General features: G+C 53.4%; 1 protein-coding gene across 2 annotated transcripts in view; it reads left to right on the top strand.

Annotated features, from left to right (window-relative positions):
* The window catches only part of ADAMTS2 (ADAM metallopeptidase with thrombospondin type 1 motif 2), a 217,700-nt gene that overhangs the window by 140,401 nt on the left and 59,588 nt on the right, over window positions 1-17,711 (top strand). For both annotated transcript variants that reach the window (XM_070568963.1, XM_070568964.1), the window contains one exon: window positions 5,361-5,444. In XM_070568963.1, coding sequence (XP_070425064.1) covers window positions 5,361-5,444 — 84 coding nt within the window. The remainder of the gene's footprint in view (window positions 1-5,360; window positions 5,445-17,711) is intronic.

Genomic DNA, 17,711 nt, shown 5'->3' on the forward strand with positions numbered 1-17,711 from the left:
AGGAGAGGAGCTGAAGTAGAGCACAGAGAAGCCGCGCAGGGTGAGTTTGGAGAGGGCCCCAAGGGCTTGCTCCTGAAGGCACTAGGGAGCCATTGAGGGTTTCAGGCAGAGGAAGGAGGTCAGATCTGCTCTGAGTGGTGACACCATGAAGAGTGGTATGTGGGAGTGGGCAGAACAGGAGACAGAAAGGCGCTGGAGGCCCTGTACCTGCTTGCCTGTCTGGGAGATGAGGGGTCCGAGCAGGAGAGATGGGAGGAAGATGTTAGGAGGCTGCCTCTGTCTTCGGTCATGATTTGCCACACGTGTCAGCTCTCTGCTGGGCAGAAATTGTGTAGCTGTGTCCCTCTAAGGATTCGAGTGTTTCACTGGGAATTTTGCTTGTTATGCCCTGTGGTCCCCATGCCCAGGTGGGCCCTTGGGCTTCTGGCCTCACCACAGCATCTGAGCCGCATCTCATAGGGAGCCGGAGGCAGCTGGACTCGGGGCTCTGGCAGTTTCACAGGCCAGCAGAAGACAAGGACAGTGGGCCCCTCTTCAGCACCGCCTGCGTCTCCCCTGCCCCACAGCCCTGCATGCTGCCATTTCTCCTCCTGACAAGTCACAGGGTGGGGTTGGGAGCCAGACACCAGAGGGGAACCTGGGTGCTGGTTCGAGGTCTCTGCCGCACCCAGCTAATGAGCAAGGAGCTGGCCCAGGACAGCTGGTCACAGCGGGGAGAGGGGGACACAGGACCCTGCCCCCTGGGAGGGGGCTGCTGGGGCCTGACCTTGAGGGAGTCCACCTAAAGGGCTCCCCAGAAGGCCAGCAGCTGCCGAGAGGTGCCAGTGTCACAGAGCGAAGCCGGGGCATGGCCTGGCTCACAGCCCTGCCTCCCGAGAGGAGTAGACTGTGTGGAGCTGCGTCCCGTGTGGAAGGGTAGAAAGGCACCACAGTTGGAGGCCACCGCACTGGGCAGGCGGGGGAGTCTCAAGAGCAGGCTTGGCCGCTGGCCTGGCCCGTGTCCTGGCCTCCCCGCTGGCCATCTGCTGGCTGCACTCCGGATGTGCCTGGCTTGCTCCTCAGCAGCCCAGGAGGCCCAGGTGGCCTCTGAGGCCAGAGTTAGAGCACCCAGCCCAGCTGATGGGCAGCTCCGAAGACAGAGCCGCCCCAGCCAGAGGCCTGGCTCAGTGACCTGACGTCCCAGGCCCTGGGGCCTCACCCCCACCGCCAGCAGGACACTCGCCCCTCTGCCTCACAGGCTCGGTGCTAGGTGTGGGGTTCCTGGGGTTCTGGTCACCTCCTGTCCCAAATCAGGAGCCAGGGTCAGACCTGCCCAGTGCCCAAGGAGGACACAGGACCCCTGCCTGAGATGAGAGCCGCCGCTCTGGGCCCCGGAGGTGGGGCCGGGAGCACAGGAGGCTGGTGGGCCCCAACGGGCAGGGTCTGGGCCAGGAGCCGGGGAGGTGCTGCCTGTGTCTCCTTCCTCCCTATGGGGACCACCCTCAGCTCCCTCATCACTCAGGTGGGGCTGCCCACCCCTCCTCACTGGGCTGTTGGGAGCATAAAGTGAGAGGATTCTGTGAACTCAGCCCAAAGCCCTTTGGAGTAACAAGCCGGGTCTCCTGTCCTCAGAGGGCTGTGCCCACGGCTCAGAGCCTCTTGGTGTGTGCCAGGCAGGTCCCCTGGAGGTGGCTCCCAGACCGCCCCGAGACGTGCAGTCAGAGCACGGGCTTTGGGGTGGCGTTCCCCTCCAGGCTGTTGAGGGACCCCCAAGCCCCTCGTTTTCTGGAGAGATGACCCCAGGACACTTCTCCCTCCCCAACCCTGTGCAGAGCAAAGATGGACTGCCTCTGTTTGTCAGCGAGGGAAGGGGCTGAGCGGGCCCCGGGTGTCCGAGGGTTGTGTGAGAGGGGCCCCCTGTTCCAATCAAGTCACTCCTCACGTCTGTCGCTTCTCTCCGCTTGTCCCGGATCTGAGCCCCACACTCCCACATCCTGACCATGGCAGTGGAAACCTCAATCTGCTCTCCGTAAGGAGCCCGAATAATCTTCATAAGAGGTGGTGCCCCCTCTTGGCCCCATGTCACCCACTGCTCTTTGAGTAGAGTTGGAAGCCTATGGATCTGAATGCCTGAATGATCTGGACTCAGGGGCTCACTCCCCCTCCTCCTTCCTGAGACTCTGACCCCAGGATGTTTGCACATGCTGTTCCGTCGGGAGCACCATCCCTGCTTTGCTGAGCTAACTTGCTCTCCTTTCTCAGCTCTGACACAAAATGCCGCCTCTTTAGGAGGCTCCCCAATCCCCCCAGGGCAGATTCACCATTCATGTGCCCTCCAGGTTCTCTGCCTTTCCCTTGCAGCCTCGTCAGCATCGTCAAGATCATGGAGCTGGTTTTGTTACATCCAGATGTCCCTCTCCACCTCCTAAAAAGAGCGGCTCCCTCCTGGTTCGCTGCTGAGTCTCCAGTGCTAACATGATGGCTGGTGTGCAGCGGGGTCAACGTCTCTGCTGGGTCTGCTGGGTGCCTGCCGTGGGCCGTGGAGAAGCAGAGGCCAAGCCACACAGTTCCAGCCCCTGGGGATAGTAGGCTCAGCTAGAGCCCAGGCAGGGGGCTCCGTTGGAGGATTCCCGTTGAGAACCCGTGAGGGGCTTGTCACTGGGCCAAGGGGTTATGTGTGGCGGGATGGACATTTATACACCAAAGTTCCAACGTGGGGAGAAACACAGCTTTCTTTAGTTCTCATATCCCAGGATAGGAGGGAGAATGCACCCCGGCCGGTGGGGGGTACTCAGGCGCTTGCTGTTCAAAAGCCTTTGGGGGGAATCGTCAGGTCAGAGGTTAAGCTCTGACTCCAGGCTTGTCTTAAATGTCAGCTCGGGCTTCTCCAGCAAAATGATGCAGGCGCGGGGGTTAAACAGCACGCGTTTATTTCTCACGGGGTCTGGAGGCTGGAAGTCCGAGATCAAGGGGCCCGCCAGTCTGGTTACTAGTGAAGGCCCTGTTCCCGGCTTGCAGAGGGCCACCTTCCGGCCCTGTCCTCACGCGACAGAGAGAGTGCGCGAACGTGAGAGGGACGGAGAGCGAGAACAAGCCCTCTGGTGCCTCTTCCTATAAGGGCACTAATCCCATCGGGAAGCACGCCCCTCACGACCCCAGCCTTTGTCTGCTCTCCTCCCTGCTGCCCCTCCAGCTGCAGCTGGCCCTCCCAGGGTCCCGCCCTCTGTGTTTTTGCACCCGACTTTCGGTTAAACTCCGTGAGCCAGATTGGCCCAGTTTTGCTCGTGAGAGATAGAGCAATACTTTGGAGACCAAAGACCCTTTCTCTCTTAAGAGAAACTGGCTTTTAGGGCTATTGTGTCCCTGTGGACTAAACAATCTAGCTTGACCCTCGCAGCTGGGCAAGGCAGTCTGTATTTTGGGTATGCCCCTGCCCCTCACCCCACTGGGGGCTGCGGGGGAATATGGTTCCCCGGCGGTGGGAAGAGCAGTGTCACTGCTTTCACAAACGTCATGCCATGGCGCGTGTGTGGAAGTGGAGTCCTCGCAAAGCTTTGTGAGATGGGCGCTGTCATCCTTGTTTACAGAGAGGACAGCACGGCCTGGGTGAGTGGGCACAGCCTCCTGGGGCTCCACCCTGTCAGCTGCAGGCGACCAGGTGGGCCCCGGGCATCTGGCAGACACCCAAGGGGCAGGTGCGGGGTGCTGACCCTCCCTCTTCAGACTCACGCACTGAGTCCTGGGGGCCATCCGTGCTCCTGTAGGGCTCTTAGTCACCCCTGCCCTGCAGGAAAGCCAGGTCAGGGCGGGGAACCCGATTATAGTGAGAAGGTGGGTGTGCTGGGGGGAAGCTCCTGGCAGGGGCTGAGCTTAGGGCTGGATGGTGGCCTCACAGGGACTGGTATGCACGTCAGCTTGGCCCTCCCATTGGTGCGCTCTCTACACACAGCAACTGTGACAGTGGCCTTGTCTCACATGTCCTGTGTGCCTGCCCATCCATCCATCACGATTTGATTTTCCTTGTTACGTCTCAGATTTCCCGAAGGGTCTTCCTACTGTTAATAGGTATCAATTACTGTTGCTTAGATAGAGATTCTAAAAGTTGGGGTTCAGCGGGGGTATGGCGCTGGCCTGAGATGGCAGAGTGGGCCCTGGGAGGCGCGCCTGACCAGATCTGCCCTCACAAAGGGCTGGTCAGTAGCCTCTGAGCTCAGTCTGCTCACAGGGCAGGCTGCACGGCCAGCTCATGCCTCTGCCCTCAGTGATGATACGAGTGGGGTGATCCTCCCAGTGGGGGTGTGTCCTTAGTACCTGCCGTGGGCTGCTGTGTCCTGGGTGCTGGGGCCATGCAGGGAAAAGTCAGGTAACTGTGCAGCTTACAGTCCAGGGGGAACACAGAGAGCTCCAGAAGTTGTGGACACTGGGGCTCACTGAAGAGCAAATCACGCCTGGGGAGGCGCTTCCCGGAGGAAGTGGCCACAAGGCTGAGCCTCCAGGAGGAGTAGGGTTTGCTCACCAATGAAGCTGGTGGAAGCAAGGATCCATTCACGTAGGGTCCTGAGAGTGTGTGGGGCTGGGGTCAAGGGCAAGGAAGGCTCTGTCAGCGTGAAGCCCAGGGTAACATGGCCAAGGTTTCTGGAAGGTCATGCCAGCTATGCCGGGGAGAGTGGGGGCTCCTCACAACGTTTTGCTGTGGACCCTTTTGATATCTGGTGAAGCCCATAAGCACCTGCTCAGAAAATGTTTTTAAATACAACAAATAAAATACGTGAGAATAAAAGACTAATCAAAATACAAAGGTTATTTTTACAGTTATCAGAACAGAACACGCGAGCACCTTTGTGACAGACTAATATCTGCTCTTGATTCACACGTGAGAAATCAGACCTGGTGGTGGGTCTAAAATGACCCCTTCTCCTGGGAGTGAGGAGCATAGATAACATTTCACAGCCACCTGCAGCAGCTGTGGAGAGATTTCCGCGGGGCAGTCCCCCCACTGTCCAAGCCGCTGGGGTTTGTCGCCATGTTCACTCTTGAAGGAAATACGACGTGCATTCAGAGGCTAGAGTGAATTAGAGGTCAATGTCTCCATCCAAGGTCAGGCTCCAGGTGGAGACTGCCTGTGTTGGCAGGGGGGCCACTGAGGAGCGGGTTGCAGTAACACAGGCAGGGGTGATGGCTGCAGGAGGGGGTGCAGAGGGAAAGGAAGGGATGGATTCAAAGTTGATGGTGATGCCTGGGTGTAAAGTATGGGAAAGAGGAAGGAATTGGGGGTCCCAGATTTCTGCCTGGGGGCTGGTTGGGTGGTGACGCCATTTGCAAAACCAGGGCTGGTCCTTGGGCCTAAGATTCCTGCTGACTCCTCCCTGGTTGTTTTTCAGGTGAACGAAATCTATCATGACGACTCCCTGGGGGCCCACATCAATGTCGTGCTGGTGCGGATAATCCTGCTGAGCCACGGGAAGGTGAGTGCACGCCGCGGGCCGGTGCCTTCCTGACGCACCAGCGCCTGCACCCACCCTGGGACGAACGGGGCTCTCCAGGGGGGCACGGGCCTCCTTTGAAAGGGTTTGTGCCTGCAAAACCCCCTGCCTCTCCCCAGCCGCCTTGTGGGTCCTCTAAGCAACTAGAAACTTAGGAGCCACCCCCATTTTCCTGCTCCCCTACTCCCTGCTTTAAAATGTACGTTTTGTTGTTATTCGTGTGGTGAGGCGTACAGATCAGGAGGTGGCTGTCGTGGAAGAGATGGTTTGTGACTGCCAGATCCCACCATGCAGGGCCACAGGGGGCAGCACTGGGTGGGTCCGGAGGCAGAAGGAGGGGGCACCAGGCAAGAGCTTTATTGTGGTGGACCCGGTGAGGCAGAGTAAGCAGGCTTAGGATTGTCTGGTTTGAATAATTTCTGTGGGCTCTGGGACACAGGGCTGTCCCTGGTTGTCTGGTACCTGGCCCTGGGTGATTAGGGCGGGGGGCAGCGCCCAGGGTGGGGGCGCCCCTACAGGAGGTAGTGCGGGTGGGCTCTGGATTGAGTGGTTTGCATTTGAAAGCACACTCCCTCGTGAGTGGCGACTATCTGGTGAGTCCCTCCACAGTCAGCAGGCCCCAGACGTCAAAGCAGAAACGTGTCATTAGTACACCCCTTGCTTCAACCCCTGCCCAGGTCTTCAACCCGTGTCCTCTTCTCATGCGCGCAGCCTCTGCCCTGACTGGGCTCTCTTGCCCTCCCTTCCTCCTCTCACTGTAAACCTGGAACCATCTTTCCTAGCACTGTTCACAGGTCTATGTAGCAGGGCAGGAAGCCCCCAGAGGCAGTGACCTGAGAAGGGAAGATGAAGGGTGCCCCACAATGGGAGACAGTGAGAAGGGAAGGGGCCCGGTGGTGCCAGGCAGCATGGCAGCACTTTACATGCATGAGCCCACTTAATCAAGGGATAGACGGGGAGGCAGAGCTGTGACAATCCTCACTTCACAGATAAGGATCCTCACTTCACAGATAAGGATGCAGAGGCTTAACATGATTCAGTGGCATGCCAGGTGAGTGGTCAGTTGGCTCCTTGGGAGTTGGGCTTCTCACCCTGGCAGCCAAATTCTAGAGTCTGTGGTCTGACCTCACTTGGTGTATAGAAAATCAAATTACAATAAGATCAGGTGTATCAGGTGTGGTAATTATGTGAAGAGTTAACTCCTTTATTCAAAGACAGGGAGTCTCAGTCTCAAAAAATAAAATCAAACTGCACACAACTTATGAAGCCCACAGTATGAAAAGGGAAATGAAGGACTCATCTGGCAAGACAAATTTCAGGAACAGTGGACCTTGAGCCCACTCTCCTTCCCCTGGGAAGCAGGTCACTCTAAAGTGACAGAAGTGACCACAGCAAGCACATCAGTTGTGGTCCTTTATGCACCCCACAGAGAACATAAAATATGCCTAAGCAGACCATCAGAACAGATGAGAAATTGACAAAAACCTAACTGCAGGAGTCTTTCATACCCTTTTCAAGACCTTTAACAGATTACATTTTAAGAGGTGTAGAAACTTCGAAGAATATACTGAATAAAGTTAAATTAGTAGTTATATTACTTTTTCCTTGCCCTACAGAAAGATATGCCTTCTTTTTGAGGAATCATAGAACACTTAAAAATTGCAAAAGTACTTTAGGTCATGAAGAAAATTTCAGTGAATTTTATACAGCAAAAAGTATTCAGGCTAGATTCTTGACTCAGTGCCCCAAAAGTAGGAGGAGGAGAAAGATGTATAAACTGAAAAAATCCAATTCCTTTGAAAATTAAAAAAAGAAAAATCTCCTAGGAAGGAGAATATTAGAGCTGCAGTTGCAGGCTATTTGGAAAACTAATGAAAACAAGATCACTACAGATCAAAACTTATGGGGTGTGGCCAAAGCTGTATTCAGAGGCAAATTCACAGGTGCTTTCCAAGGTCACACAAGAAGAATGAAAACATGTTAACCCTGCATCCAACTCAATAAGTTAGAACAAATGTCAACAATAACCCCAAACTAGAAACCTAAGGAAAGCAAAACTAAGTAAGTAGTTCAGAAAAAGCAGAAATCAATCAATGAGAAAGTAGAAAGGAGTAATAGAATCAATCAAGAAAGCCTTTGGAAAAGCAAATCTCTGGCATATTTAATCTAGAAACACAGAGTGGGATCTCAAACCAAAGATTAGAAAGGGTGCCTATGTATAATCCCTGCAGAGGAGTAGGCACTCGGGACAGCCGTTGGGAGATCTCCCCTTGAGCCTTCTCCCCATCCTGTTGCACGGACACCCAGTGGTGACCAGTGGAGGAGAGGATGTGCATGCCTTCCTCTGTAGGTGAACTGACTGGGAGAGCGGCAAGAGGCTCATGGAGTCCTTTGTCCCACGTGGCCTCTAGACCACACAGACCCAGGGGAGGGAAGGCTGGGGGCAGGCAGCGATCCAGTTCCAGCCTCCATTCACAGGCAGGGGTCCTTGGAATGTTCCATAGGACTTTCCTCTGTCCCCAGTGGAGTGGCTATCAACATGTTCCCTTTCTCCCCACTTTCTGCCCCCTCCCTAGGCAGGGTCCTTCCAGCCCTTCCATTCTGGGCCTGGGGCCCCTCCATGAGGACCCTCCCATATCTGAATTTTCAGGCCTTTATCATGAGAGATGGGCATAGTTATATCCCTGTCTTTCTTTCTACCTCTGGCAAGGGGAAATGGGAAACTTCAGGTCTTAAGGAAGAAAGGGGAGAAGAAACGCCAATTGGTCTGGGTGCTGGATGGCAGCTTGCGTTTTCCCCTGATTGCCCCCATATTGATTAAAGAGAAAATTTGGAAATTGTACACGGTTAATTGCTTACCAGTGCTGGCAAAGCTTTGGCTCTTATTTGGCCTAAAGAGAGTCTATCTCCTTCCCAGTATTGATTAGTCGATGGAACAAAGCCTCATTTATTTTAACCCAAAGGCATTTCTACTTGATCTTTTTCCTTAACTGCTGCAGGCAGGGAGAAGGAATGTGCGGTCACAGTCCAACGTTTGCAGAAGAGAGTCAAAACCGGAAGGTGAGAATGTGAGGATCTCTGACTCAGGGATGTGGAGATCCTGAGAGATCAAGGATTTCCTGGGAAATGGCAATATTTCAAAGCTCTCTCCAAAAAATGTAGAGGACACGCCATAATAAGTCCCATAACCATGGTGGGAACTCAAGGTCTTCACCGTTTTCAAGATTATCTTGAAAAGAACTCTAAATAGGGAGTCAGATAATCTATTTTTGCCAGCACGTTCTTATTCATGTGCAAGGAATTATTGAGCAAGGATAATACAATACTGTATAAACTGTTTCAGAATATGTAAATATATGTATTCTGAAATCCACCCAATTTATTTTTATAGCCAATGTGATTCCTACACTCAAAGCTGCCAAAAGTAGCATGTCCAAGACAAAGTACAGTACAGACCTGTCTCACTTCCAGAACTAGGTGTAAAAATCCTGAGGCATTAAGAATTTGATTCAGTATTGCATATGAGAAACTCCCACCACGATAAAATAAGGTTTATTCTAGGATATAGCAATTGGTCAATATCAAGGAGTCTGTTCATATAATTCATCACATCAGTTTGCCTAATGACAAACCTTGTCATCTAACAAATACTTTTTGAAGGGCTTCTGTGTGCCGAGTGCTGTGCTGGGTCACTGACATGGGCCCTGACCTCAACGGCTGCTTCCAGAACAGAGGTGCAGAAAGGGGCTCAGGGGCTCGATGGGGAAAAGTGGGGCAGGCGACTGGTGGAGTGAGTTTTCAGCCACAGGAAGGGAGTGAAAGAGGGAAGTACCAGCATGGAGATGTTTGAGATTCAAAGGCTGGAAAGGGAGAGAGAGCAGGGTGAGTTGGAGGAACAGAGCGCAGCTGAGTCTGACTGGAGGGAAGAATGCCAGGATGGACATTGTTGACGAAGCCAGAAGCAGCTCATGAGGGCCCTGCATGTCCTGCCAAGGGGTTTGGTTTTCTCAGGACGTCAGTTTCAAGCAGGAGAATGACATGATCTGATTTGCATGTCTGAGAAGGGGGCTCCTGTGTGCAGAACGGGTGGTGGGAGCTGTGGCTTAGGAGGGTGTGGGTGCCATCGAAGGGAAGACAATGGTGGACTGTCCTGGGATCATGGCCACAGGTGTGGAGAAGGGAAGACAGAGGAAAGAGAAGTTTAAGAAGGCAGGTCAGGAGGGCGTGGGCGCTGTGTGGGTGGAGGTGGAGAGACACTGAGACTCTGCCTTGGGCAGCAGGCAGATGGTGATGCCGACCCCCCGGGATGGGGAACAGCAGAGGAGAAGCAGCACTTGGAGGAGAAAGGCGATGAGTTCAGTTGAGATGTGTTGCGCTTGAGGTGCCTGGTGCCGTCCATCCCGGTAGAGATAGCCAGGGAGGGGCTGGCTTGGGAGTGTGGAGCCTGGAGAGAAGAGACGGACCTTGTTAGCAAAGACAGGTGTGGGGGTGCACAGGGAAGCGTGCCGAGTTGGGGGAATCTGAGAAAGAGCCCAGGAGCCCCTGACGCTGAAGGCACCATCAGGGCAAGGGGCATGATGGGCTCCATAGGAGCCGAGAGGGCAGCTCCTGGTTTATAAAAATCTGTGAACACTAGTAACAGATGGTAACACGACAACCAAAATTTTATTTAAAGGTAGAAAGAGAAGCACATGTTCCTAAAGTGTCCTGCATAGCTAATTCTTAGGATGTTCATAGATGTTTACACAGGAAAACAGAGGGGTTCCATGGTCAAATCAATCTGGGAAATGGTTGTCAAAGTATTCCTGGCAGCAGAGTTTCTCGAGGCTTCACTGTGGAAACGGAATGGTGACCCTCCAAGGGATGGATCAGCACACAGGGCTTCTCAGACCTCTTTCTCAGCGGAGCCCTTCTCCTCACGTAATCGGCACTCTGCAGAGCAGGCTTCGGAGAACACTGCCCTCGCTGAAGTAGTTACAGCAAAATTGCCAACAAGAAAGAGACACACCGGGGCCGGCCTGGTGGCGCAGCAGTTAAGTTCACCTGCTCGACTTCGCCAGCCCAGGGTTTGCAGGTTTGGATCCTGGGCATGGACCTAGCACTGCTCATCAGGCCATGCTGTGGCGGCATCCCACATAAAATAGAGAAAGATTGCCACAGATGTTAGCTCAGCGACAATCTTACTCACAAAACAAAAAAAAGGGAGACACATAAGTTTGTTACTGAGGTTCTGAAAATTCTAGACAATGTCATATGACATGAAACCAATATTGGAAAAAAGAGATAAAATTATAATTGTTTGCTGATAATTATGTGCCTAAAAACCCAAAAGAATCCATTGTAAAGTTTTAGAGTTAATAAAGGAGTTTAGTGACATGACCAAATATAAGATAATTATACAAAAATCAATAATTTCTGTGAACCTACAATGCCCTGGGAGTAGGGATAACAGGGAGAGAGAAGTTCCCTTTACAACAGTAACCAAAAATCTAAACTACCTGGAATAGTTCTGACAAGACAGATATAAGCCCTGACAAGAAAATCCCTCGTTGTTAATGAGAGGAAAAAAAAATAAACAAAGAGACCATACGCTGTTCCTTCCAGGAAGGCTGGGTGTGGGAGGGATGGTGATTTTTCCCACATTAATAACCGGACATTTGATGAGATGATTCTAAGATTCAGCTAGAAGCATAAACAGTCAAGAATGCCTGGGAAAGCCTTGAAAGCCAAGTAAATAACAAGGAATTTGCTTCAAACATCTTGTAAAGCAAAAATAATGAAAATCATACTGTATTTGCATAAGTATTAACAGATCAATTGAAAAACGTATAGCTCTGAAAACATCCCTCATATAGATTACTTAACACGTGATAAATATAAATGGAATGGTTATTAGGCATTATAAATTAATACATGATAAATATAAATTTCATACATAGTAAATTAAATATATCATATGATAATTATAGGCCAATAAAACATTCAACTATTTAAACCATGCAAATCAAGAACATATTGGTTGTCAGGGCTTCCTAAGAATCAATACAAAAGAAGGATTGTAAAGGGGAAGATAGATATATTTGAATACTTAAAATATAAAACTTCTGTCAAAAAACAACTAAAAGGCAAACCACAAGTCAGAAAGACATTAGCAGTATGGCAAAGATCCCCTAACCAATGAAGAGCTCTTATAAGTCATAGGAAGAACAGAATTGGCAATGGAAATAAACAGCAGAAGAAAAAATACAAATGGCCAAAAAGTGGGGAAAATATTTATTTTACTATTAATCAAAGGACTAAAACAGTTTGCCATTTTTAAAGCATCAGCTGTGTTAAGATTAAGAAGAGGGACGCGCTGCTGGTTTGGGTGAATGGAGCGGTGCAGTCTCCTGGCAGGAGTGTAAATGTGTCCGTGTTTCTAGAAGGATTGGGACAGTGTTTATATCTGCTGTGAGCAAGCTGCCTCTTGTTTGCCCCGGTCACGCATTTCTATGACTCTTTCCCAAAGCAATTGTCAGAGCTGTGGGCGAAGTTTTAGGAACAAGACAAAGGTCATGGCCTTATTTCTAAGCATAAATGAGTGGGAACAATCTAAATTGCCTGCTAACAGGGGTCTAGTTAAATAAATTATAATCTGTCTATATGGCAGAATATGAGGCTGCCGATTAATCCCACTTTCAAAGCGTGTTGAAGGGCATTGGGAAATGGTTACCCCATAAAGTCAAGTTTATTTTGTTTGCTTTATTTTTCACTCTCTGTTTTTCTCTGGTGGGGAAGATTGTCCCTGAGCTAACATCTGTGCCAGTCTTCCTCTGTTTTGTATGTGGGACGCCGCCTCAGCATGGCTTGATGACCAGTGTGTAGGTCTGCGCCCAGGATGTGACCCACGGACCCCAGGTTGCTGAAGTGGAGTGCACAAATTTAGCCACTATGCCACCGGGCCAGCTTCTGTTTGTTTGCTTTTTGAAAGAAGGATATAAATTTACAGGCTGATCTCAATTTTGTGTACATACATATACAGAAGGGACTGGAAGGAATACAGCAAATGTGAATGTGCTTGTCTCTGGGCAGTAGGCCATGGATTTTTATTTTCTTTTTTGTTCTTTACTAAATTTTCTTAACTTATCACGATAAGCATGTTTCTTTTATAACCCAAATGGTACATTTTTAATTATGAAAACATAGCTGACATTTTTAAAAAGGCTTTTAAAAATGGTAGAGTCCAAGTAATCCTGTTAACTGAAGGCTAGCACCATGGAGAAGGTCTCAGTGGCATGCCTCAGGGCTCTGTCATGGCCAGCATTTTATTCCTGATTTGAAGGAGGACGTGGCAGGGAATTCGTGCTCTGGCTTGGCCCCCATCTGCGTGGGAGCTTGGGGGCTACTGGAGAGGGTATGTGTCCTTCTGCCTGTGGGTACCGTCTCACCATCTCACCCAGGCCCAGGGAAGCTTTGGTTGAGCCGTCCTGGCCCGAGCGAGGCCGCGGGCCACCACTGGTGCATGGCCTTGCCAGCAGGGGAGCCGCATCGCCCAGTGTGCAGGCCCCGCTCTTACAGCCCTGGCCGTCTGGCCCCCACCCCTCAGGCACCGCCTCATGGAAAGGGCTCTGCCTTCCTTGGGCCGTGCTGGTGCCCCCATGTCCCCACAGGCAGAGTGGGCAGTAAGGGGAGTGGGCGTGGACTCCGTGGTCAGGCTGCCACCTGTTCCTGCCGGGAACAGTATGGGGACATGTGTAGGCCTTGGGGCTGCCTGGAGCCTACAGCCAACAAGGCGGGCAGCCCGAGCCCACCCTAGGCAGTGGGGCCGCTTCAGCAAGACCAGGCCCAGTGAGTGAGACCTGAGAGGGCACAGGGTGACCGACATCCCCTCACCTGCCTGACTTCCACAGGGAGGGGGATTGTGAATCCACGATGGTGCAGGGACTGGAAGGGGGGCCCAGGAAGCAGAAGCCTGCTTTCAGAGCTGATCCCCAGCGCAGGGCTCCACAGACCGGCCGCAGGCTGCCTGCCCCTCCAGTGGCCCTGGGGATCCAGCCTGGACGACCGGGCTCCTGTAGCAAAGCTTGCCCCCTGCTCTGCCCACCTTCTCCTGCCCACCCGCCTGTCCCTAGAAGCCTGGGGGCCCAGGTTGGGCCCAGTGGGGCTGTGGTAAGGGTTCCTGGGGGAGGCTGGCCTCCATCGGGGTCTCTGTGTCCAGGGGATTCCAGGAAGTCCAGGGCCTCCCCAATGCTCAGTCCTCCTTTCCTGAATTGCCAGATTGTGAGGGGAACTGAAGTGAGGTGCGAGCCTCGATTTCCCCAGAGAGGACATGCTGCTGAAGTGCAGGTGGGAACAGGAGAGTTGGAGGGTGAGACTGGCCAGCAGCACCCAGGAGGGCGGGCACCGGACACATGTCCAGACATGGAGGGACTGGGCCCCAGCTGCTGGTCTGGTGTCTCTGGGATGCACGCCTGTCCTCTGCACAGAGCATTAGGAGCCCAGGGACAGCACGGTGTGCCCAGCGTGGGCCCTGGTTGACTTAAGCAAGCGCCATCGTGGGCCTCAGGGCTGGGGAGGAGTGTCTGTGGGAGAGAAGGGCCCTTCCCACCGGCCTGGAGTGGTCAGGCAACACAGGAAAGTGACAATCGTGGGGAGCGGCTGCCGGGGCCAAGGGTGCTGAGCCTGACACAGGGCGCGCATCATGCGAAGGGCCTGTCACTGACCAATACTTCTGTAAGATACATTTAAAGGGGATTATTAGAAATGGGAAATGTGACAAAAACCAAGACATACAAAATGCCAGTCCTGACTTTTTGCTATTAAATTCCGCAGACATAAAGTCACTCTGTCACATGCTTAGAAAGGTTCTTGTTTCTGTGCTTACCTCGTGGGCGGTGACGTTTTGTGTCCACCGGTCACAGCCTCCCCTCTGCCAGCCTGGGGGGTGGGGCCCTGTTGTCAGGTCTCTGGGGACCTTGTGGGAGGCTGGAGGAGATGCGTCCTGAGCAGGCACTCCAGGCCACACCCCTATGGATCCCGGGGCCGGCTGGCTCTCTGGGAGTGGGGCACACGCTCCCCGTGAAGGCACACGTGACAAGACCATTGCAGAGTGGCGAGCACCATGAAGGAACTAGAACAAAGGGGGTGCCCTGGGTGGAGTGGCAGGTGGGTGACTGCCTAGCCAGGACCTGGGGGCCGAGGGGCCTGGCACTCAGGTCCTCGGGGATGAGCTCTGCTCCCTCAAGGAAAAGCCACTGTGGGGGTTCCAGATAGGGGTCTGGGATAGAGTTTGGCTCACAGCGAAGATGAATTCTGAACTGTCTCCTTCAAGGAACAGTGTTTCCTGTCGAGGAGTGAGGCCCCCGTCCCTGCAAGGATTCAGGTGTGGCAAAACCAAGGGGACTGAAGCCAGGACCCCATCCAGGAGAGGGGCCTGGGTTGGGTCTCCTGAGGTCCAGGTGGACTCTGGGAGGCTGTGAGGCCAAGACCCAGACATGGGGAAGAAAATGGCTCAGGTATCAGACCCTGTTAGTCATTCCACATTGAGATGGAAATAGACCAGGCCCCGACCCTCAGTCCCCGAGCCTGTCCCCAGGCCCTGCCAGGCTCTGGGAGATGAAGTTGGTGGCACTTGTGCAAATGACATGTTGTTTGTCTTCCAGCTTATGAGAAGCCTCTGAGTTATCTCAAGTTTTTCCTAAAACAAGGTTTTTCTCCATTTCTTTAAAAAAAAACAGCAGAAGAAAAGAGATTATCTTATTTTATACAATATGCCATCAGCCAGGGAGCAGAACACTTGAGGGTTGCATAGCAACTGGCTTTTCAATTGATTTTTTGAGAAGCACCAAAGCTACTGAGCTGTTCTCATTTTAAATATTTCCTAGGATGATGAAAATCAAAGCACATGGAGATCAGAGACTTGGGGACAGTCAGAGAAGAACATAAGGTGTCTTGTCATGAATGGCCAGGTCAGAGACAGTGTGGGAGGCTCGCAGGGGTTCTTCAGCATTGGAGAGGAAAGGTCTGAACAATTCTGACTGTGGGTCTCCTAGTGGAAGGCAGAGAGGAGAGGCCGGGGGCGAGGGCTCCGTGTCCATGGGCAGTGCCACCGCCTCTTCCTCCGTGTCCTGGGCCATCACCCACCGCCTCCAGACCTCAGCCTTCCTATCGGTGTGAAGGGCAGCACAGGAGATTCAGAGCACCCCAGGGACAGGGCTGGCTCAGGAGGGGACCCCGATGACTGCGGGCCGGATAATGCCTGTCCCGATTAGGTTGGGGGTTGGGACCCAGACTCCAGGGAGACCAGGGAGCTGTCCCTGCGATGGGACACGACTGGGGCCAGGCCCTGCCCTGGGAAGCCTGCTTGCTGCCTCCCTCCAGGCCTACTGTGGCTGAGCCTGGGAAGACTCATGCTGAGAATCCTGTGCTGGCAGCTTGGCTTTCTCTGGAAATAGCTTCCCAGCCTTTGGGAGGATGTCTGGAACATGCCTTAGTGATATGGGAGCTCGCCTTCTGGCCTCTCTCATGTTGCGATTCCAAGCTGCCCCTCATGAGGGGATCTGAGCTCTGCACTGCCTTGCACGCCAGAGCTGCAGGGAGAAGACCTCCAGCTTTGGGGGAGCGCATGCTGCACCCAGCCAGGGGGACACAGAGTTAGTTCTGGCCCTGTTGACCCTTGTGGGACCTTCAGCAAGTCATTTACCATCGCTGAGCCTCAGTGTCCCTGGTCAGATGAGCACACACTAGCAATGACAGCAGGAACAAGGGAGTTTGTGCCAGTTACCGCCTGCGGTGCCCCCTAGGGTCAGACCCTGGCTTCAGACTTAGGTGACTTCTCTCACACAGCAGCTCCATGGGGCAGTCATGTTGTCACCCTCACCTGACAGTGAGGACGTTGGCTCCAAGAGGTGACCCAGTGGTGAGCACTTTGCTCTGCAAAGGAGGGGCTAGACACTCCAAAGGCTGGGGAGCATGAGCTCCAGGCACCCTGCCCCTTGTCCCCCTCGGGCATTCCCTACTCCAGTGGCCCCCCGTGGAGGGTGATTTTGCCACTCTGCCCCCGGGGACTGTTCCTGGCATCTAGCAGGTAGAAGCCAGGATGCTCTTAACATACTGCAGTGCACAGGACGGCCTCACAACAGAGAACACCTGACCCCAAATGTCAGTGGTGCTGAGGTTGAGGAGAGAACGCTCTGCTCACCTCAACCGGCGCAACCTGCCCTTGCACAGGCCTGGGCCCCTGGGACAGCTGTCTGGTTTCCTGCTTGTTTGGGAGGGTGGTCTGAAGCAGGAGTCCCTCTAGGGACAGTGGAAACAGTTGAGAAAGCTTTGGTGGCTTTGGTGGGCTGAAGCCAAATCCCAGGGACTTGAGCCACCAGAGCTGTGGGTGGGCCAGCTCCCCCAGGGACTAGCATCATATTGACATCTTTATCATCTTGCTGTGACCGTGGCAATGACCAGGAATGTTTGTGGGCGCTGAATGGAGGCCCTGCTCCCAGCTTCGTGCTGCAATTGTGCCCATTTTGCAGATGGGGAGCTCAGGACAGTGAGGGAACTTGTCCAAGAACACGGAGCAGATGAGAGATGAGCAGGCCTCCAACCCCAGGGCCCTCCTGTTGCCCAGGTGAGCCCTATCTGTCACCTGCCCGTGCCCTGCTGAGCTGCTGCACGGAGTTTGGGGTCTGTGGGGCTCCCTGCCGTGCAGCTGTGCCCACAGAGCCACCCATGACCATGCTGGGTGCAGTTCTGGGGAGAGCAGCCTCCCCACTGCCCGTCTGTTTTCTTCCTGTCTCCTTGACTGAAGGAGGGAAGAGTATAAATAATTCAGCCCATTCAAGAGCAAACAATGGAGATGTCACAGAGCAATGATTGGAACAGAACTTTTGTGCAGGTCTTAATTGACTTATTTAGGGTAGGACCCGAGGCTGTCTGTGGCCAGCGCAGTCCACTCTGTCCGGTGCCCTCCGGCTCAGAGACGCAGGCCCGGGATGGGGCGTCCCGCCCAGCCCGGCCCGGCCCCGGCGCTGCCGTTCATGCGGCAGCAGCGCCACCTGGTGGCCGCCGCGGGGCTCTGCCCTTCCTTTCCCGTCCCTCCGGAAGGCGGCGAAGAGGACGCCTGGGGCGCTGCCTGACTTCCAGGCCCATCTCCACCTCTTTCTAGCGGTGGAACTTGGGGCGAGTTACTTCAGTTGTCTGAGATGTGGTTCCTTATCCGGAAAATAGGATAACAACAGCACCTATATCTTAGAGCAGCTTAAATTAAACAATACG

This window comes from Equus przewalskii, chromosome 13, assembly GCF_037783145.1.
Source record: "Equus przewalskii isolate Varuska chromosome 13, EquPr2, whole genome shotgun sequence".
Classification (NCBI taxonomy): Eukaryota; Metazoa; Chordata; class Mammalia; order Perissodactyla; family Equidae; genus Equus; species Equus przewalskii.